This window comes from Plectropomus leopardus, chromosome 15, assembly GCF_026936395.1.
Source record: "Plectropomus leopardus strain MGB_pleo_1.0 chromosome 15, ASM2693639v1, whole genome shotgun sequence".
NCBI classification, from domain to species: domain Eukaryota; kingdom Metazoa; phylum Chordata; class Actinopteri; order Perciformes; family Serranidae; genus Plectropomus; species Plectropomus leopardus.
This window is the reverse complement of record NC_142190.1, coordinates 1,800,176-1,822,561: the sequence shown is the minus strand read 5'-3', so window position 1 is coordinate 1,822,561 and position 22,386 is coordinate 1,800,176. Positions and strand designations below refer to the sequence as shown.

The window sequence follows — 22,386 nt, the reverse complement described above, 5'->3', positions numbered from 1 at the left end:
AAATCATATTTATGTATAATATGATTTTTGAAAAGTGCCTTTTAAAAAAAAAAAAAAAAATTACAGCAGGCTCTAAGGGTTTAAAGGGTAAACCTGGTATTTTTTAACCTGGACTCTTTTTCCTGTGTTTTGTGTCTTAATAGTAACTAATAGTATCAACAAATTTGTAACTGTTCCAGTATTGAGTGAAAGCAGCCGGCAGCAGTGAAACAGGCTGCAAGGTAACCACTCTGGGCATTCCCCCTCCGTCAGCATGTGTTCACTGAAATATACACATTTCTGTTTAAGAAAAAGCTAGAAAAGAAAAAGTCTATCTCTGTATGACTGTGAGCTTAATAATAATGATGTGAAGACCGTGGATTGAGGTTTATCTAACACTGAAAGTTCAGTTCATGTCTAAGCCTCGACTCTTAAAGCCCTGGACACTTCTCTGATTGGATAAGTGGAGCCTTGTCGTCTGAGGAGGACTTAAAACATGAGGCACTTGACATTTTGAAAGCCCAGGCAATTAAACATCATTAACAATAAAAATAATACTCATATTAAAAAAACACGACGTCAATGACCGACTGAACGACCATCGATAACTGGAAATTAGACTAATTATGGTTCTCAGAAGATATTACAAATGTCATAGTTAGTAGTTGCACTGTTTTTTTATCTTTTATTGTGAAATACGAAGGCAATATTATTATTTTAGTGTAATAATTGTAAAAATAAAAATTTGATAATAATAATATTTTTTGTGTGATTATTATGGTCTTTCTGGATTTTACATAATATTGGTGTCATTATCATTGTTTTTAATACTATGACTATGACCACTAGATTATTGTTATTATTATTATTATGTATTCATTTATTTTCTATTATTATTTATGCTTTTTAGTTATTTTTTATTTATATTTTTTAATCTATAATTGAAATGTGTTTGTCTAGATTGTTCCTTTTACTGAAAAAGATGTTATTTGGGATGGCAGGGATGGGGTTGGTGAATGTTTGTTCTTTTCTTACCAAATGAACAATAAAACCAATAAACACAATTTGAAGAAGAAAAAAAGGAAAATGCTGCTATATCAGTTATTGTTTTATGCGTAGTGAGACACGCTCCAAATGTTTCTGCTTTCACGGTTTGAGTATCACAACAGGTGCATAAAGAGGAATATTTTTAGAAATGGAATATCTGGTGCTTTTCTTGCCACTAGAAACAACCCAAAACTGCATTTGGCACTTTCAGTGGGAGTGAATCAGCAGATAAGTAACAGCTAAAGATGCAGTAATTAGTTTTACTTAAAAAATGTGTTTGATAGACTTGTTCTGTGCAAGAAACTTACGGTACTCTATGCCCAGGATGACGTCTCTGAAGTATAACCGGGCCTGCTCCTCTGACAGAGGGTTGTCTGAGGGTACCTCCATCACAGGACTACACACACACACACACACACACACACACACACACACACACACACACACACACACATATAACACACACACACACACGTAAATCCACAAATTATGTTCATCAGTTGCATCATCATTAACACGATATTCAGATCAACCATCACTGTAGGGCCCGCTCCAGCGCGGAGACATGTCAGACAGCCCGCTCGAGTGCGTGGATATGTCAGACAGCCCGCTGCAGAGTCGACTTGTCCGACACCAAATTCTAATCACTTCATCATTGAGTCCAAGTGGACGTTTGTGCTAAATGTAAGAAAAAAAAATCCCTCAAGGTGTTCTCAGATACTGTGTTCACATGAATGAGAAAGACAAGGTCACAGAGACCTTGACCTTTGACCACCAAATTCTAATCAGTTTATCCTGGAGTCTGCTTGGATGTTTGTGCCACTTTTTTTTAAATATTGGATATATAAGAATGAGACAAACAAGGTTACAGTGACCTTGATCTTTGACCTATGACCACCAAAATCTGATGAGTTCACTTGAGCGTTTGTGCCAGAATTTAAGAAATTCCTTCAAAGCCTTCTTTAGACATCGCTCTCACGAGACAGACGGACGGACAACCTGAAAACGTAAAGCCTCTGTGTCAACGATAGCCGAGCGTGAAAAACGAAATAAAACCGCATAAAAACAGTTATTTTTCTGATAAACAGACGGCATATTAATAACATCTGTATTAATCAGCTGTCTGTTATTTTTCCTTCGGGGGCAACAAGAGAGCAAACACTGTCTCATTATGAAGGTGTTAACAAATAAACCAAAAGGTGTACATGACTTATTTATGCCCCCTGTGTGAAACGATCCCGCCCCCCCTCTCCCCCCCGCTCCCGTATCATAACAAAAGGTCTCAGATCATTAGATCATCACAATTTGTTCTGTGGCGTGTAGGAAGGAGCAGCTCGCGCATCAGGACGTGAAACATTTACGCGGATTACTGCCGCAGGTAATAACTGTGAAAACCTAAGAACATTACGAATCCCTTTGAAGCTTAGATGGAGCAAACAGCCCGAGTACTGAAGGAGAACGCTGCAGAGGAGGAGGAGGAGGAGGAGGAGGAGGAGGAGGTGAAGGTGGAGGAGGAGGAGGAGGAGGAGGAGGAGGTGAAGGTGGAGGAGGAGGAGGAGGAGGAGGTGAAGGTGAAGGAGGAGGAGGAGGAGGAGGAGGAGGAGGAGGAGGAGGTGAAGGTGGAGGAGGAAGAGATGTGAATTATTAAAATAAAAAGGACATGGTCTGTACTCACCCCTTACGCATCAGCTCAAACACTGTCAGAGAGAGGAGACAGGAAGACGTTATTCGGTCATTCATTCATCCGGCTCACCACATCACAAAGAGTTTGACGTGTCGCTCGAACTGCGACCTGGCACCGCTGATGGAAGATTCCTGCATTATGTGTGAGCCCCGAAGGCAGCACGAGACGATCTGAATAACTTATATCAACACTTGTTGGTGGCATATGTGCCGAGAGCCAAAGGCTGACGGAGGGCGAGAAGTAGGGCGAAGGAAATTCGGTCTACGTACCCATGTGAAGGTTGTCCTCGGCCGGATCGTCCAGCACCTGCAACAAGAACACAAGCAGCATAATTTAGACTTTCCACCAAAAAACATAAAACCCATCATGTAATAATTCTTGTCAGGATCATTAAAAAGTATTTTCTCCTTCATTAAGAGTCACAGAAAGAAGCCGTGTTTTTAAAAAACTGTTAAAAATTCACTTTTGACCTTTTCTTTGTGCTCATAAAAATCAGACTCAGAAATACTTAATCGATGCAAACTTTTTAAATATTTTATTAAACTTCAGTCCTGATCAAAAACTACAAAATATTTAAACATTTTTTAGGGGGATTTTAACCCTTTAAATGTCGGTTTGATTACGTGATGCCACTGTTGTTTTTTATGGAAAAAATATATATACGGTATATTTTCCATATGAAAAATGACGGTTTCAAAAACTTCAAAAACTTTAAAGCCACTGAGGACAAAAATGTCCCCTTCCAAAAACTGCTATAAAAATATTACAGTTTAATAATTTTTTTCCAACCTTTTTTGGGGTTAAATCTTTCAATCAACTTGTCCTGGTCAAAAGGATATTAACCCTTTAAATGCCAGTTAGATTACATGATGTCACTATTTTTTTATGAAAATACACACACAAAATTTGTTATTTTCCATATAATAACTGATCAGGACTGGGGTGGATTAAACCATTTAACCCCAAAACCCCCCATTTTTGTTCAAGTTTTTGGAAGTGGACATTTTTGTCCCTAAAGGCCGTCTGTGGTACTACATGAAAGTGATACCAGAGGGTAACAGTTTACAAAATATGAACTACATAAGAAAAATGGACTTCACTGATACTGATACTACAGCTTTGTAATATTATAATATTTGTATTTTTTTCCATTTTAATAAACCTTTTATCATTTCTGAAATCTTTGTAATTATTGTTATTATTATTATATCTTATATATGTATTTTATTTTTGTCATTTTTTTGGTCAAATTTTGTCTCACTTCTTCTGCATCTTACCCTCTATCCATGTCACACTGAATTTGTTTATATGTACTTGTATTTTTGGATGGTACAGTGGGGATGGGGCTCTGTTGGACTCTGTTGGGCACATATTGTAATATTATTTTCCAATAATATTTATTATACACAGTATTTGCATGACTAAATATTAATAAAAAGACACTGAGTAAAAAAAATAAAATAAGTAAGAGCAGAAAATGAGCTTCTGTGCAGAGCGACACACTCGTCTTATTTGCGGCTGTGGACTAATGCAGCGCAGAGGACCTGATCTCGGTTTAAGGGGAAATTACATGAACTGAGCTCGGCCCTTTGAAGCCTCCGCTCTCAATAACAACTGCACGCCTCGGCGAGGACGAGGTCGGCCTCTTCCCAGCCATCTGTGACAAATGACCATATCACTTTCATCAGTTTTAATCTGTTCCACTTGGCGCCGGCTTTCATGTTTCAAAAGTCTCTTCCTAATGAGACGGACCGCACCGCGGTCTCGCAGGGATCCGACAGAAAGCCGTAATGAATGCGATCCCAACCCGAGCACGCCCCGTTTAAACGGATGAACAGAAAGAGATGGAGAGGAGGACGACAGGTTTTCCTGTTGCCAACATATGAGAGTGAAGGCGGACAAACAGTGTGTGTGTGTGTGTGTGTGTGTGTGTGTGTGTGTGTGTGTGTCTTTTATTTAAAAACTCCATATTTCTGGCACACTGCACACCTGAGTGCGCCAGACAGCTTTCAGACTCCCTGAGCTTGACTCCCGACCATGGCGGCGGTGCCCCCGCCATCTGCACCGAGACTGAAAAACACTCTGATGATATCGCAGGGGGGCGGCGGGCATCTTGACTCACGTCTTTAAAAAAAAAAAACAAGCTTCTCCGCAGAAAAATCTATCCGTCTTCACAAGTCACTTCAACTCGACCCAAGTTTCTGAGCATTGGCTCGCTGTGAATATCAGAATCTACTCGCCATTTGTTTGGTTTTATGTCGCTGAAACGCGATAAAGGAGCGGTGACAGAGGTGTGATGGGTGTTCAGGAGCGTAAATCTGTCTCACAGCTGCTTCCCGGCAGCACCGACCGGACACGAATACAAAGTGTGAGGCAGGAAGGTGCTCTGAAGAGCGCTGTGGATTTAAACCTGTTGATGATTATTAGTTTTTATTTTTTCTTCTTTTAAACTCAAAATATAAACAAAATGAAAAGTGTAGAAACATGGCTGAGCGAGGAGGTGTGTGTGGGGTCAGATTATCGGCCTGGCCGATTATCAAGGCCGATATTTGGCATTTCGCAGATTATCTGTAAAGGCATTTAAACAAGGTTTTGTTTTGGAGTTTTTTTAAATTCCAAAATTTTAAATTTCGACAGAAATATTGTCATTGTTATTGTAAGTGCATCCGAAATATCGCTTATTGGTCACATGAAGTACTTAAATCAGTGTCTGTATCAGCCCTAAAAAAACGATTTTGCTCGACCGCCACGACAAATTATGTGCTGGCAATTCATACGACAAAAATAACAATCTCTATGTTTTGCAGTTATTATGTTGGAATCAGTTGCAGAGGCGCAGCCTGTTCTCCGAACTCCGCGTTTAAGTCGCATATGATGAAAATGACTTTCATCAAACACAGCGCCTCCTGCTGCATCATTACTGCATCTTTACTGCATAACTACTGCATCTTTACTGCATCATTACTGAATCTATACTGCATCATTACTGCATCTTTACTGCATCATTACTGAATCTATACTGCATCATTACTGCATCTTTACTGCATCATTATTGCATCATTACTGCACCTTTACTGTGTCATTACTGCATCTTGACTGCATAATTAATAAATCTATACTGTATCATTATTGCATCTTTACTGCAACTTTACTGTATCATTACTGCATTTTCACTGCATCATTACTGCATCTTTACTGCATAACTACTGCATCTTTACTGCATCATTACTAAATCTATACTGTATCATTACCACATCTTTACTGCATCATTACTGCATTATTATTGCATCATTACTGCATCCTCACTGTATCATTACTGCATTTTGACTGTATAATTACTGTATCATTGCTGCAGATTTAGTCATTACTGCAGCTTGACTGCATAATAACTGCATCTTTACCGCATTATTACTGCATCATTGCTGAATCTATACTGAATCATTACTGCATCATTACTGCACCTTTACTGCATCGTTACTGCATCGTTACTGTATCATTACTGCATAATTACTGCATTACTGAACCGAGCTGAAGCCACAAATTAAGAATCAGTCCAGAAAAATCGACTCAGAGCTGATGTGACCAATTCACAAGAGGGAGGAAGGATGGAGATAGATAGATAGAGACTGATAAGAGAGAGAGAGACAGACAGACAGACACAGAGAGACACACAGACAGACAGGCAGACATACAGACAGAGAGAGACAGACAGACAGGAACAGAGAGACACACAGAGAGAGACACAGACAGACAGACAGACAGACAGACAGACAGACAGACAGACAGACAGGCAGACATACAGACAGAGAGACACACAGACAGACAGACACAGAGAGACACACAGACAGACAGATAGAGATAGAGAGAGACAGACAGACAGACAGACACAGAGAGACACACAGACAGACAGAGATAGAGATAGAGAGAGACAGACAGACAGGCACAGAGAGAGACACAGACAGACAGACAGAGAGAGACAGACAGAGAGACACACAGACAGACAGAGAGACACACAGATAGAGATAGAGAGAGACAGACAGACAGACAGACAGACAGACACAGAGAGACACACAGAGAGAGACACAGACAGGCAGATAGAGATAGAGAGAGAGACAGACAGACAGACAGAGAGACACACAGAGAGACACACAGACAGACAGAGATAGAGAGAGACAGACAGACAGACAGGCAGACATACAGACAGAGAGAGACAGACAGAGAGACACACAGACAGACAGACAGATAAAGATAGAGAGAGAGAGAGACAGACAGACAGTTTCTGAGTGCAGCAAACATTCACTGTTTCCCGTTCAGTTCAGAGGACGGACGTCTCACCTCCACCAGCTTCACGATGTTGACATGATCCAGTTTTTTAAGGATGGCGATCTCCTGGTAGACTCTCTCCAGGGGGCCGAGGATTTTGGGCTGCTCTCCCTGGGCTGCCTTGGGCCCCCTCGGAGGAGGGCGACCTGCAGACCACCAAACAAACCAAACACACACACAATTTCAACGACTCATTCGCTCATGATGAGTCTTCATCGGTTTTTAATTGGTCTTTAATCTAAATAGAAAACCCTCTGAAAGTTTGAAGAAATGTGTCCGTTGGAATTTAAATTTCGTGAACCCTGAGACTTACGTGGAAAACCGCACTGCTTCATTAACTTCTTCTTGGACACCACCTTCATGGCCTGTGAGAAAATAAAAAATAATGTCAGTGTTTCACATACAGCTTCTATTAAGAGCTCCAAAAAGTGCCACTGAAAGCACACAAAGAAACAAAATCTTAAAAAATAAAACTTTTAATGAAAACGGACACACAGAAACACCTTGAAGCTTTAACTACCGTCACTTCAACAGTTTCCTCACGTGTTCCTTCATCAAAGAGAGAAACACGAAAGCTTTAAAGTCAACGGGTTTATTATCTGTGTTATTATCCTTTGTTAGAAGGTCAGGATGATCTGAGGCAACTGAACGCTTCGTGGAAAAGAGCACGTTTTCCATTTGTAAAGGAAAACTCAGTGTGTGTGTGTGTGTGTGTGTGTGTGTGTGTGTGTGTGTGTGTGTGTGTGGGTGTGTGTGTGCGTGCGTGTGCGCGCAAAAGAAGAAGAGAGACCGTAAAAAACACTCACTGCATGTGCAGGGGTGCTCGGCTTTTTAGGCAGAGCTGTGTGATAATGGCTTTAAAATATTATCACAATATTTTAAGGCTGTTTCATGCTACACAATATATATCTTGACATTTTTTAAATGTCCCCTAAAACACAAAATTATTAAACAGAGTGCAGTTACAATAACTGAATCAAAGCGGACACATGGATAAGTGTTTGTTACATCATGTCATTTATGTATGCAGGGTAAAACAACTCAGAGTTGAGCTTTGGTTTCACACGGGACACAAACTTTTAATTCATCTTTTAATTAATTTTTTAACTTATCTTTTAGTTTTTAGTTTTATTTTGTCTTTCAATTTTAGCTTCTTTTTTTCTCCTTATCTTTTATTCTGCCCTGATCCTGCTTTTTATTATTATTATTATTATTATTATTATGAATTTTCTGTGTCAACTGCCTTTTTTATCGTATTTTTCTAATATGTCTCTGCCTAAAATCTCCTGTTGAATTCTGCCTCAGCTCTTGTCTGGCCTCTTTTCGGCATTATTGACTAATTTCAACTATTTTATCAACTCTGAGGTTTACAGCCTCAGCTTTGCTTTTTTTTTCAAAGTACTTTGTAAACTGTGTTTTTAAAGGTGCTATATAAATCAAGTTATTATTATATATTTATATATTTTTATTATCATTTTTATAATTATAATTGCAATTATCATTACTATTATTACTATTATTATTATTTATTTATTTATTTATTTATTATTATTATAGGTAGTAAACTGATGTAGAAACAACCTTCGTCTTTTGGGGAAGGGCAATCTGTTAAACTATAGAGAGTTTCGATCATATACAGCTCAGCAGTTTCTCAAAAAAAACGTGTTCGCCATGACTATGACTGTGCAGAAACCAGGTTTAGCAGAAAAAGAAAAAAAGCAGGTCATTGCCTGTACACAGTTTCCATGGTGTGCAGCCTGCGTGTGTGTGCGTGTGTGTGTGTGTGCGTGTGTGTGTGTGGTGGGAGTGTGGTTAATGACTCAGCCACAGAGTCATCAAACAGTTAAAAATTGCCCAGCGATATTGAGAACTCTTGCAGCTTTGCGGTTGTAAAGTTGGCATCCAGATTTGATTTTTCATGGCGGAGCTGATTAAAGAATCTCGGCTGTTTGCTCCAGAAATAGTCGCCATCTCGAAGCTAAATTCTGCCGTGTAGGCAGGTGAAGGCGCGTCATCGCAGTTTTTACTCACAGATGAAATGTCTTTATGCAAACGTGAAATTGGAAATGGCTTGATTTTCTGTCAAAAGCATCACAGGGGTGCTGTTATTTAGGGGTGGACAGATTATCGACCTGGCCGATAATCGGGGCCGATATTTGGCATTGTGCCGATTATCGGTATCTATCTATTATTTAAAGTTTCACTTGACTTTGTGAAAAGGAAGCTGCTGTATGTCATATTGAATGTTTGATTAAATATTTGCTATAAAGGCATTTAATCAAAGTTTTGTGCTGGAGTTTGTTTTATTCTAAATTCTACATATCCACAGAATGAATTTCAGGTTTATTATAAAAGCATATCAGTTCCAAATATCTGTTATCGGTCTCATTGACTACTAATAATCAGTTATCAACCCTGAAATAATATCAGTCGACCCTTAATCTTCTTATTACTTCTGTTCTGTGCACATCTGTTCAGTAACTTAAAAATCAGGAAATCAAGGTTTAACCGTCAGGTCGTCTTCCCACCATATACACATAATATATATTCCACGGACACAATTTCCCAAATTTGAGTGTTTATGAGGCATAAAGTAGAAACTATCACCCAACTATTTTTAACATCCTCTTAGGTAACTTCACTCCAACTTATTACCACGAGTTTAACACTTCTATCTAGAATTTATGGTTAATAAATATAATTTATATGAAATTATGCCAAATTTAGGTGTAAAAACAAATGTTATCATAATGATCACACACTGATAAATAAAAATAAAAAAAAAAAGATCTTGCTCAAATATTGTTTTTCCCGGTGTGTGTGTGTGTGTGTGTGTGTGTGCGTGCGTGTGTGTGTGTGTGTGTGAGATGATACTAGTGCACACTGTATGTGGGCAGACGCTCCGCACACAAAAATACATCCCATCAGTTTTGTATGAAACAAACTCAGATTGCCAGGAAACAGAATCAGCCGTCATTACTCATCTCCGCCTCTTCAGACGTTTCTGTCATTCGAGCCGACCGGCAGCAACCCTGCAGTCTGTGCCGGAAGGTAACATTTACCAACAACAACCAGCATCACGCGCAGCGACGCTTCCTCCGAGAGCCGAAACTCCGTTCAGACACCTGCGCAGCCGACATGAAAGGCGTTTATGCAGACCCCAAAACGGCGGAGGAGGACGACGTTTTTGTTCTTTTGGACATAAATTTTTCATTTTCAGGAATCTGTGGTCGATTCTGATGAAGGAGCCTCCGTCTGAATCTCTCTCACTGCAGCTTGTTATATTCTGTTTTAAAGGGAGAATTTTTTTTAGGGAGAGCAACTTTTTCACAGTGTGGGAAGATCCAGATTCATGTATCGAGCACTAGTCACAGAGAGGAGGTCTGAGTGGACGTGGGCGTACGAAGCACACTTCAGTCAGTTTTCAGCCACGCGGAGGCACAAATTACTACCAATTTTTTTAAGATAATCTGCAAAAGAATATAGTCAAATGATTATATTTTTTAAAAATTGCAATTAACTGCATAATTTTCAAAGTTAACCCTTGGAAACCTGAGCAAACTGGCCTGATTTCAATAAAAACGGCAAATAGCAATTGAAGAAAAAAATAGCCCAAAATTAGCAAGAAATTAATAAAAAGTGCAAGAAAATTACATGAAAATTGGGACCAAAAAAAACCAAATAAAAACTAAAAACAAAGCAATCAAGGTGCTAAGAAATGATGATTTTAAGTATTTATTATAATTATATAGTTTTCCTCCTTTTTTTCTCCTATCTTTTGATTTTTTTTTTCTAAATCTAGCAATTTCTGGGAATTTGTGAAACATTTCTGACGATATTGCTCATGGCCTTTTTCCTTTGTTTTTGAAAGAAATCACATCAGTTTGCTCGAATGTTGAAATATTTTAAAAGGCATCTCAAAGCAGCACAAGAAAAGTGATGTTACTCCAGGTTTCAAAGGGTTGATCACAATTAATCACATTTTTAACTGGATCTTTACGATTCCAGTAACAGTTTGAAGTCGAACGTTAAACGCCTCATAACATATAGTCTCTACAAGTGTATGATTCAAGTAGTTAAAAAGTAAACAAAAACTGCAATATCTGTAAAATTGCAGTACTCAAAAATCACAATACATGCCAAATCAGCAGCCAAGTATCATGATAATAAGGAGGAGCCAGTAATGAGTCCTTAAATCTGGAAATCAGTTTCCATTTCAGCGCCTCTGGTTCCCTCGTCTCAAAGTCGCTGGATTTTCTGGATGTGTTTTTGGTTGGATGTATGAAATAAGGTCTGTGGTTCACACGAGCTGAAGAGACTTTTATGTTTTGTTCTACGACATAAAATTCATCAGTAAGAGCTCCACTGTGAACTCTGAGGTTTTAATGCGTCTTAAAAAGACGAGTGCATAAATGAGACCACAGAACGCCATCTGCTGCCCTGAAACGTCACACAAACGTCACAACTCAGCAACTCAGGTGTCACCGAAATCTCCTAATTTCCCACTCGTAATTACGACTTCGGAGGGCCGTTCACGTGCTCATACTGATACGTAAATATGATGTTTCCAAGAGCGCGTGAAGGCAGCATCACATCTGTGTCGACCTACAGAAAAGTCGTTTGGGCTCTCTGTCAGACGGAGAGATGAGAATATCGTCTATTAACAGTGTGCCACCTGCCAGATATTACAGTTAGAAACGTTTCCTCTTTCTGACGATAAAAAACGGATCCGCGCAGCATTGTGTTTCTTACAAAAGATATTTCCAGTTGCCAGTTTGATCCAGACATAATTGTGGCTGACAGAGTGCAGAGCTGCTGAGTGTGTGAGCAGCTCTGCAGGTCGACCTTATTTAAAGCTGCGTGTTATTATCCCTCCAGAGGGACAGACCATCGCAGCTCGTTATAATGTTTTATTTTCAGGCTCGTCTCTGTCCTCACATCAACTCCTGTTGTTTACCGCTCTGCATTCAGCCCTTTCACAAGCTGCCATTTTAATACCAGGTTGTGTTTATCTGGGAGCTCTCGCTGGCTCCGGTTCAAAAGGACATCTTAAAGCCGTCCGGGGTCGACGTGACTCATCCAAACACTTTGATTGTTGTGGCTGTACAGCGCGGGCCGGCTTAGCTGTGTTCAAACACAAAAAACATCTGGAGGGGGCCAGCTTTTTAGGGAGTAAATCATCTCGATGGAAGTGCCTTAAATGACCCTGTGCAGCTTGCTGATTTATATCCAGATTCTCCCTCATGAACTGACCTGAAAGCAGCTGCCGGCTGCACAGAGCAAGCAGCGCTTTACAGAGAGAGATAACACTTCAGTGGCTGCAGAAGCCAACTTGCTTTCCAAATTTCTTTAACTGATGCAATTTGAGGGGATGAAACACTGCAGAAAAACGAGACCCAAACTCATGCTTGGGTTTTAAAAGCTGCTGAAAAATTTGCCTCTGGTATCTGAAAAACACAAGTTTAGGGCTAAAAAGCCAATGAAAGAAGACCAACAGGCACCTAAAAACACGCACAGTTGAGGGACGAAAATATTGCAGGAAGCAACTGGTCCCTAATAAGCTGCAGGAAGAACCGCGACAGGTGACTAAAAAACATCTTTAAACACTGCAGGTGAAAAGCGTTTTTATCGTTTGGTTTTTATAAGCTGCCTGAAAAAAACAGCCGCTAGTCTCTATAGCCGTTTAGGGGCTAAAAAACTGCAAATTAAGAGCTTCGGTTTTCTAAAATACATTAATGTTTGGGATTTTAAAAGTTGCTGAAATAAGTGAAACGCGACACTTAAGTCTCGGGTTGCATAGAAAAACACAATGTTAGGGGGCTAAAAAGCTGCAGGATGAACAGCGAATGGTCTCTAAAAAACACCCACATTGGGAGCTAAAAGCTGAAGAAAAGAGCAATGGGACCCTAAAAACACACATTTGGGGGCTAAAATGTTGCAGGAAACAGTAATGTTTGGCTAAATCACATCTGCTTTTAAGCTGCAGAAATAAAAAGCGATGACATCGACTTACGTAATGTTTGTCATCGTCCTCATTGTAGGCCAGTTTGACCACGCCGTATGAGCCCTGCAACACAGAGATTCACTTTAATACAGAAACACGGGATGATTCACACGTTTTGGGGTTCAACAACAAAATAAAAACGGTTTCTGAAGCATCGCCATGAGAACAAGATGGCAGCCTCACAATGACAGACATTTTTCTTTTTTTTTGTAATTAAATATACATTTAGTTTTTGTGCAGGCTATAATAATCACATCTCATCCATATGTGCCCATTTGTTTGAACAATTTTGCGGGTAATTAAAAAATAATAAAACAAATAATAATAAATTAATAAAAATATTAATAATATAAAAATCAATAAAAAAATCAAAAAATAAACCAAAAAAAAAAAAAATTACAGAAACAAAAAAAAAAAAAATAAATGATTGTAAAATAAATCAATAACATAAAAGCTTACTCATCTCACCCAGATGTTAACAGTAACAGGACTATCACTAATAAATGCACAGCCTGGACACATAAATACTGTATATGTATACACACACCTACGCATATCCATATAAAGCAGGATCAGATACAGCAATATATGTATGCACATATGACTAAAATATAACATATGAAAAACTCAAAAAACAAGGCAGCACGATATCCCTCCACAAGCAACACTTAAAACATATTTATGTCTTTGTCAGCACACAGTGGCTCCCCACACACACACACACACACACACACACACACACACACACACACACACACACACACACACACACACACACACACACACACACACACACACACACACACACACACACACACACACACACACACACACACACACAGTTTTATCACCTTTGAGGTCTCTCATCCAGCTGGCTGATCTTAAATGACTCACTTATTATTTGTCCTTTAGAAGAAAGTGTCTTATAGATGGACAAATGTCCATTTGTGGGTTTTAGTCATCAGATAAGAGTGTGAATTCTTCAAAGTTTATAAAAATGCAAAGGATTAAAAATCAAAAGCATTCATGTGTCCGCCTAACTTCTCTGTTTTCTGCAGCATTATTAATATAAATATGAGCATATCTGCTGTTTTAAATAGAACCACAACCTCATACAAATGGCAGGGGGGTATAATTATACTGCATACTATTTATGTATGTATGTATGTATGTATGTATGTATGTATTTACATATGTGTAGTTGAATTTTTATGTGTGATTTATCTGCCCACCTCATGATGGCGTCTGTATCACCTGTGGCGAGCTGCCAGCAGCTTACAGCCTGCTGATGTTACACGTTTTGTAATCTGTTCCTTTAAATTTGTGTTTTACTTATTCTTATTTTTCTGATATTTCCACAGAGGCTGGACAGATATTCACATACTGGACATTCAGAAAATGTACAGTAAAAGATAACTGTGTGTGGGTAGTTACTGTTATTCACTTGAATATTTAAAAAAATGACCACTTCATTTTACTTGTAAAACGTTAGAATCTGCAGGCGGTTATAATGGAGAAGACTTGCAGCTTTGAACGCGCTGCGAATGTGAATTTTCTCACTTGACAGATAAAGCGAGCTGAAGGTCAGCGTCCTCCAAGCTGCTGCTCTTTTCCCAAAAATGCTCCAAACCGAACAGATGGCAGAAAACGTGACCAACTCACCTTTCCAATCTCACTCTTCAGCTTGTACTGGTTCAACTGGATACAGTCCTAAAACAAGACAGAGATGTGCGTCAGTCAAATAATTCATCGTGTGAAGCAGAGACACTCAACCTGCTTTGATCAGGGGCCACTTTTACAAACTGGCAGGAGGCCTGGGGCCACAGCAGCCCCATGCATGTTTCTAGGATTTTAGGACATTTGTAGGACTTCAGGATGTTGCTCAGGTTTTAGGACATTTCTCAGATTTTTACGATGTTTCTTGGATTTTAGGACATTTCAATGATTTTAGGGAATTTCTAGAACTTTAGGGCATTTGCTGGATTTCAAGACATTTCTAGGATTTTCAGTAAGTTTCTAGGGTTTTAGGCCATTTGTAGGACTTTAGGATGTTGCTCAGGTGTTAGGACAATTCTCAGATTTTTAGTGCGTTTCTCTGGAATTTAGGACATTTCAATGATTTTAGGACATTTCGAGGACTTAAGGACATTTCTAGGGTTTTAGGACATTTGTAGGACTTTAGGATGTTGCTCAGGTTTTAGGACATTTCTTAGATAATTAGGACGGTTCTTGGATTTTAGGGACATTTCAATGATTTTAGGACATTTCCAGGATGGTGAGCCTTCTTCAGGGTTTCAGGACATTTCAAGGACTTCAGGATCTTTCTAGGACATTAGGACATTTGTCAGATTTCAAGACTTTTCTAGGATTTTAGGACTTTCCTAAGATTTTAAGAGAGTTCAAGGATTTAAGGACATCTCCAGGATTTCAGGATATTAGGGTCTTAGGGAGGACCTCTGTGGGGGTTTGGGGGAAATCCTCCACTGGCACTTTTTTTTTTGATGCTGTTTTATGCACTCTGGCACCTGATGTGTACCAGCAGGACAAAAACTATTCCCAGTGTGAATCTCTTTATTTTTATTATGAATTAAAAAATGGTTGGGGGGCCATTAGGCACCCTGTGGGGGGCCACATTTGGCCTGCAGGCCGTAAGTTGAGTATCACAGATGCAAAGCAAAGAGAAAACAGGGAACAGGAACAAAACGTCCAAGCTGTGTGTGTGTGTGTGTGTGTGTGTGTGTGTGTGTGTGTGTGTGTGTGTGTGTGTGTGTGTGTGTGTGTGTGTGTGTGTTGGGAGTCATTTCTTTGGGAGATGTAGGTAACGATGCAGTCTGTAGTTTCTGTTTACTGTCTGCAAATCCATTAGAGAGCTGCTGCTTAAAGGGCTGATTTGCAGTTCCATAGCAACCGGCACTGCGGCTCCGAGTCAGCCGGGGGCACGGCAGAGGAGCGCCGACCGCAGCAGGACACGGGAGGGGGGGCCTGGCAGCGGGGAGCTTTTCTTTTCTTTTTTTTATGGGGGTGCACGTAGCAAAGTCAGTGAGCAGAAAGTGGGCGGGGACATGAGTGTGAAAGAGGACACAGAGATTGAGAGCAGTGGTGTGATTGCAGTAGCGGAGCGGTGGGGTGGGGGGGGTGGGGGGGTGTACTGGGACGCGTTTACAGGATGAGAGGAGGCAGGAGAACACAGATGTAAGACAGCAGAGCAGTGTGGCAGGACAGAGGGCAGCACGGAGCAGGGCAGGACTACAGGTATTTCAGAAGAGACATTATGTAATCGGCTGGCGGTCATGTGAAGCTGCTGCGGGAGATGTGAGCGCCGCGCACCGGAGGGCACGGGGGTGTGAAGTGGGCAGGGATTATGACAGAGACAGAAGAGGAGACGGGGCTTTGGTAGGTGCAGCAACTTCGAAAAGGGCGGCTTTGATTGGTGGGAAAGAGATAAAGAGAATAAAGAAAATAGGGCAGCGAAGGATAAAAGGAACAAATGAGGAGACACCAAAGAAAAGAGCAGCAGGAGGGACCGTCTGAGAGGACTTCCACCGGGTTCATCGTTGGCCGGCACATGCTCAGTGAGCGCTGCACTGCAGTTAATACCCTGTCAGGACTGATGGATAAAGAAAGCCTTAAATACATCTGCCGTGCTGGCACATGCACGCACACATGAAACTCCGGCGCTTCACTGGACCACGAGGAATCTTTAGAGAGCTCTCTGGTACATTAACGGCGCCGCCCCCAGAGGGGTCATTAGGCCCGGGCGTCCGAGGTTTGAGCCCTGAATGTTTCAGAAATAGCTCCAGATTCATAAGAATTTAGCTTATGACCTAAGGGACTATTCTGTATTTATCAAAAGCTACAAATATTTTTCCTTAAGCCTCCCTGAGTGACGCGGGGAAAATGCATGAAGTGTCCATCCCACATGTTGTGTTCAAGGACCATCGGAAATGTGAATATCCAACACTTATTCTGTTCTTACAGTTTCTGGCGATGAAAAATGGTGTAATTTTAGCAAACTTTATTCTGGCAGGCCCACAGGTTTGGAAGGCATGCTTTCTTTAGAAATCAAACAAAAAATTTAAAGACAAAAAAAGCAAATAAAAAAAAAACTTTTTAGAAAAAAAAGCATAAAAATTTAAAAAAAAAGAAAATTACAAAACAAGACTGAGGAAAAAAACAGCCAAATAAAAAAAGAAAAGAAGAAAAAAACCAAGACAAAGATGTAAAATCCCCAAAAACATTCCAAATATTTTAAAGAAAACAAAACCTCATTAAGTTTTTAAAATGATCACCAAAAAAAAAAATCCTCCCAAATTTAAAGAAAAAAAATGGCAAAAAATTGAAAAAGAAAAATCCAGAATTTTTTTAATTAACAAAAAAGAAAAAAATTTACCTAAACGTTTTAAAGAAACAATAACAGCAAAAAAACTATTAATAAATAAATAAAAATTTCTAAGAAAAAAAAAATCGCCTGTCTTCCCTCAGTATGCAACACACCCTCCTCTCCTCTCCTCTCCTCTCCTCTCCTCTCCCTCTCCCTCTCTTCTCCTCCTTCGTGTCTGATCTGTACCAACTTCTCCATCCATTACTCAACAGCTGATCAATATCAGTGCATAACAAATACATCTCTGCCGCGGTGGCGCCCAGAATCAATGGCCGCGTGTTTCATTGGTTTGATGAATAACGAGCGCTCCTGCCTCGGGAAGAATGTAATGAAAAGGGAACTTGTGTTTGGTTGTATTTAAAGCCTGTAAGTGTAAAACCATTTCCTCAAACTGTCGTTTTAAAATGAGCTGTGATAGATCGTTATTCTGCCTGCAGCAAAACCAGACTGAAGCAGAAGGAGACGGTTTATTCTCGCCTGTTTTATGCGTGTTCTCCGGTCAGGAGCAAACCCAGTCCCTGGGAAAAAAAAGTTGATACTATACATTTCTGCAATTCAATGATTCGGTACATTATGATACGTTAAAACTTTCCATTCAATCAACAACGCTGTGGTTATCATGTAGTTAGGTTTAGGCACAAATAACACTTGGTTACGGTTCAGAAAAGATAATGTTTTGGCTACAAAAATACCCAGATTTGGTCAGATTATCCCCACAGGAAACACAGAAATGTCTTAGTAAAAGAAAAAATGCTTTTCATCGCACTATCCCAACAGTTAGTGCAATGATGTCTATGTGAAAAACAACGTGCTGTCTTGGCACCGTCTCTGTGAGAAATGAAATAATGTCTATTTATGAAAAAAACAGAAATAAACAAACAAAAAACAAACCATTTTGTCACACCATCCCAGCAGAAAATGCAGCAATGTCTCAGTTTAAAAAGAAAGTGCATCGATGGCTTAGTTAAATATCTGCTTTTCATGGCACTACACTCTGAAAAACAGCGATGAGTCACTAAAACACAAATATCTAAAAACACAAACACAAAAACTAAGATTTAAAGAGTTAAAATTCAGAAAATTGACGAATATTTGATATTTATAATTAGGAGTGATGCTGGTTAAAAACATGAACTCAAAAAAAGTAGAAAATCGTATTAATGTGTGATAATTTTTAAGGACTGATTCTGAAGGAGCGATATGAGTGTGAAATATTAAAGACTGTGAGTCGAGGGAACCAGAGGTGGTGAAATGCTACCTGATTTCCAGATTTCAGCACGACTAGTTTATGTTTGCATTGCATCACTTCTTTTTGTGTATTAACTCAAAGTATGGTGCCGTAGATCCCCGTGATAAACTGTAATTAACATCCTGTTAATGATACAAATGATTACACTCCAAAGTACAAAAGTAAACGTTTAACCCTGCAATTTTAGCTTTGTTTGCATGATCTTAATCCTAACTTTACTCCAGAAAACAGACATGAATGAGTTCAATAATCCAGAGAGAAAATCATACACATCACACTTATGTGTTGGAAACAGAGCGAAAGACAATGACAGTCAGCAGTTTCCTGCGACGCAGCGAGAAAACAAAAGGAGCTCCAGTGCTTCAGCTAAAGCGTTATATAATCTACACACAGTGTTTCCTCGTGTGGATTAGTGCGGTACTTCCCAAATAGTGAGAGGACATTTTTCTGTCCATAAGGAGTGTGGGGAGATAACAGATACTGACACCAATTATGTCAACCTGCATGTGTGAGTGATTCTTCTACATTTTGTGGAAGCTGCTGTTATATTCAGCAACAGAAGAAACTCAAAATGTCAGCCTCAGCTGATGTTTATGCATGCACAGGAAAGCTCCTCTCTTCCTCTCTCTCTCTCTGCTGTGTCACGCTGGAGATCCAGAGCCAGCGGAGAATACGAGCAACACGAGTCCTTTTTTATGCCTCAGTGCGAGAAGCTGCAACTCCATTTTTCAGATAGGAGAGGACACAATGACAGGTCTGCGAGTCTGTGGCAGCTGTCTGTTAAATTCAGAGGGGCTCCACATCCTGGCAGATGTCATGAATATTTAATGTTCAGTCTGAATTGGAAAAAAGTCGGGAGGAAAATGGAGATTCGGCAGTCACCCAGAGCTGCAGGATACTCTGTTTTCATGGGTTGGCACAGAGAAATGCATACTTTCTTTGTTACATAAACTCATCACACTCCTCTACAGCGTCTCCACAGGTGCAGTTTTAAGGTAATACAAACAATAACAGTCATTTGCTTAATTATTTTCTTGCTAAGAGTTTTTCATGTCTAAGCTACTGCCAGAGGCTAGCTTAGTTTAACACACAAGCAAGACTGATTGTGTCAAAAGGAAACAAAATCCACCGACCAGCCTTTTTCTGGTGGCGTTTTACCCTTCAAACATGGGCGTTTAAAGAGACCTGTCACCGCTGTTTTTTACCAAGATATCACTGCCTCTCCTGCTGGGACTGTGCCACTAAAAAATGCTATTTTCTAGTGTGACATCACTGCATTTTCAGCTGGGTATGTGCTTGAAAAGCATTTGTTCTTTACCAAAACATCACTGCGTATCCAGCTGAGATTTTTCTGGAAAAATGGTTGTTTTTCAGTGAGACATCACTGCATTTTCTCCTGGGATTGTGCCATGAAAAACTGTTGTTTTTAAACAAGATATCACTGTATTTGAAGTTGCCATTTAGCCACAAAAAAAACTGTTTTTACAAAAATATCACCTTATTTCCACCTGGGACTGTGCTAAAAAAGTGGTTGTTTGGTACAGTGGCATCACAGTATTTCCAGCTGGGACTGCGCCACCAAAACCGTATTTTTAAACATATCATGATCTTTTCCTAACCCTAACCAACCGGCTGTTGTGCCTAAATCTAACCACAAGTTACATGCTACAAATATTGCTGAAATGTTCAACATATCTGCTGCATAAAAACATACAAATGTACCACAGCCGTAGTTTGCAGGAATGTAAAATACCAGCATTTATTCTGGTGATTGGGTTAGAATATTTTCTTATTTAGGAAAACAAGCGCTCCAAATAATTACCATGGCAAATCATTAGCTGCTCCCACCCCCGCCCCCGCACCTCTTTAACGGTGCATTCAGCGGCATAATGCTGGCACCACCTGACCGATGAAACGGTCAGAAGGGCTCTTCAGTCAAAGCCAACATCAGAACAAAATGCTCTCACACGTTCGTGCAACATCTGCTCACAGAGCGGAGCCTGCGGGCTTCCATAGCTCCGATAATGATGCATTTACATAAATCATGTTTCCATAATGGGTGCTGATGGCAGACAAGTGTACACACCTTGTGACGCTCTCCTCTCCCTGTCATGTTGTCCACCTTCTGCTCCTCTTTCTTTGGTGTGAGCGCAGAGACACTGAGCTGTACGCTGCCTTGTTCTGAGTTATGACCACTTCTCTCATAAGCACAATGAAGCTGCGATCTCTCAGTTTGTGTTTCACTCCCTGCTATGGTGCCACCTGTCACACCCAACTTCACGCCAGCAAATGTCCAAATCAGAGGGCTGTGGAGACGGTCAGTTCAGAGCGTCGAGGTATTTTAGGTGAAAGCTTTTGGTTTTTCCGTCTCGTCTTTGAACAGCGGGGCCGCTATCTGCCTCCGTATCTTCTATTTACCTCAAACGTAATGATGCTGCTGCTGCTGTGAAGGCCTCTTCTGATGATTTTTTAATGATTTGCGCACATCACTGCAGTTTGTATAAGACAGTTGTCTTCCTTACACAACTGTAGAATAAAACACTGCTACGTTTTTCATTGTAACGCCACAGACTGCCTCCTGCAACCTTCAGTCATGAGGACAAATGACACGTCCTCAAACCTGCACTGTCGCTTATAAAAGAGTTTGTTTCTGAATGCACATGCTGAGCTGCACTGATAATGCATCGATCAAATCTGCAGTTTGATTAAAGTTGGTTGTTGGTTTCTTTTATGTGAAAAATTTGAGACCAATCTTTGAAAAATGTTGGTGTTCGGTGTTTCGGCAAATCACAATTGTGATGGATCAACATGATTTTTTTAATGAGCGACTGCTGTGTTTCTTGTGGCTTTTTAGCCTCAAAATGTGGGTGTTTTTTGGTAACCAATGGCTCTTTTTCCTGCAGCTTTCTAGCCTCCAAACAGCTGTTTTTTTCAGCTTCTGTGTGTATTTTCAGGGGCTCTTTAGGCACCTAGATGCAGGAGTTTTTTATTGACCCGTGGCTTTTTGTCCTGCAGCTTTCAAGAGCACAAACATGGGTGTTTTTAAGCGACCCATCTTTGTTTTGCCAGTGAGGATAGTGCCATAAAAATCTGTTGATTTTTACTAAGAGCTCCTGCAGTATTGTCGTCTCAAAGACAGTTATTTTAAGGAAGATTGTGCCATGAATTTATTTTCATGACACTATTTTCATTTTTTAGAGACATCATTGCTTTTTCAGCTGGGATTATGACCCCAAAAGTGGGTATTTTAAGCCAAAATGTGATCTTTTCTCAACCATAACCAAGTGTTTTTTGTCCCTAAACACAACCAAACATTAACTACAGCGTTGTTAAAATGTAAAGTTTCAATGCATCTATTTTAGGAAGCCATTCTGCTGTTAGTTTGAACTTTGATCAAGTGTTATATTGTTCTACGTGAATCATTTTATGCTGCTGTTGCGGTCACAACGAACAGATTTTAAATCTCGCTGAGAATATTCTTGGTAAAGTGAAGATAAATAATAATATAAATAATGACTGTAATGATAATATTAACAATAATAATATAAATAAAAATAAAAATTAAATAAAAATTGAAACATAAAAAACATAATATTGAAAGAATAATAATTATAAATAAGAAGAATAAGAATAAAAATGGAAAAATAAAAAATTATTATGCTAAACTACAGAAATAATATTGAAAAATAAACAATAATAATATGAATAAAAATACCTTC

The 22,386-nt window shown here is 39.7% G+C and overlaps 1 protein-coding gene across 5 annotated transcripts in view; it reads right to left on the bottom strand.

The window, feature by feature from the left end:
- Positions 1 to 22,386, bottom strand: part of camkk1a (calcium/calmodulin-dependent protein kinase kinase 1, alpha a) — a 67,944-nt gene that overhangs the window by 16,193 nt on the left and 29,365 nt on the right. For 4 of the 5 annotated variants that reach the window (XM_088088694.1, XM_088088697.1, XM_088088695.1 and 1 more), the window contains 7 exons: positions 14,700 to 14,747; positions 13,047 to 13,100; positions 7,347 to 7,398; positions 7,046 to 7,179; positions 2,980 to 3,016; positions 2,702 to 2,723; positions 1,335 to 1,423 (listed from right to left, as the gene is read on the bottom strand). In XM_088088694.1, coding sequence (XP_087944820.1) covers positions 1,335 to 1,423; positions 2,702 to 2,723; positions 2,980 to 3,016; positions 7,046 to 7,179; positions 7,347 to 7,398; positions 13,047 to 13,100; positions 14,700 to 14,747 — 436 coding nt within the window. Of the gene's footprint in view, positions 1 to 1,334; positions 1,424 to 2,701; positions 2,724 to 2,979; positions 3,017 to 7,045; positions 7,180 to 7,346; positions 7,399 to 13,046; positions 13,101 to 14,699; positions 14,748 to 20,753; positions 21,080 to 22,386 lie in introns of those variants that run through there. The other variant, XM_088088698.1, reaches the window with a different exon arrangement.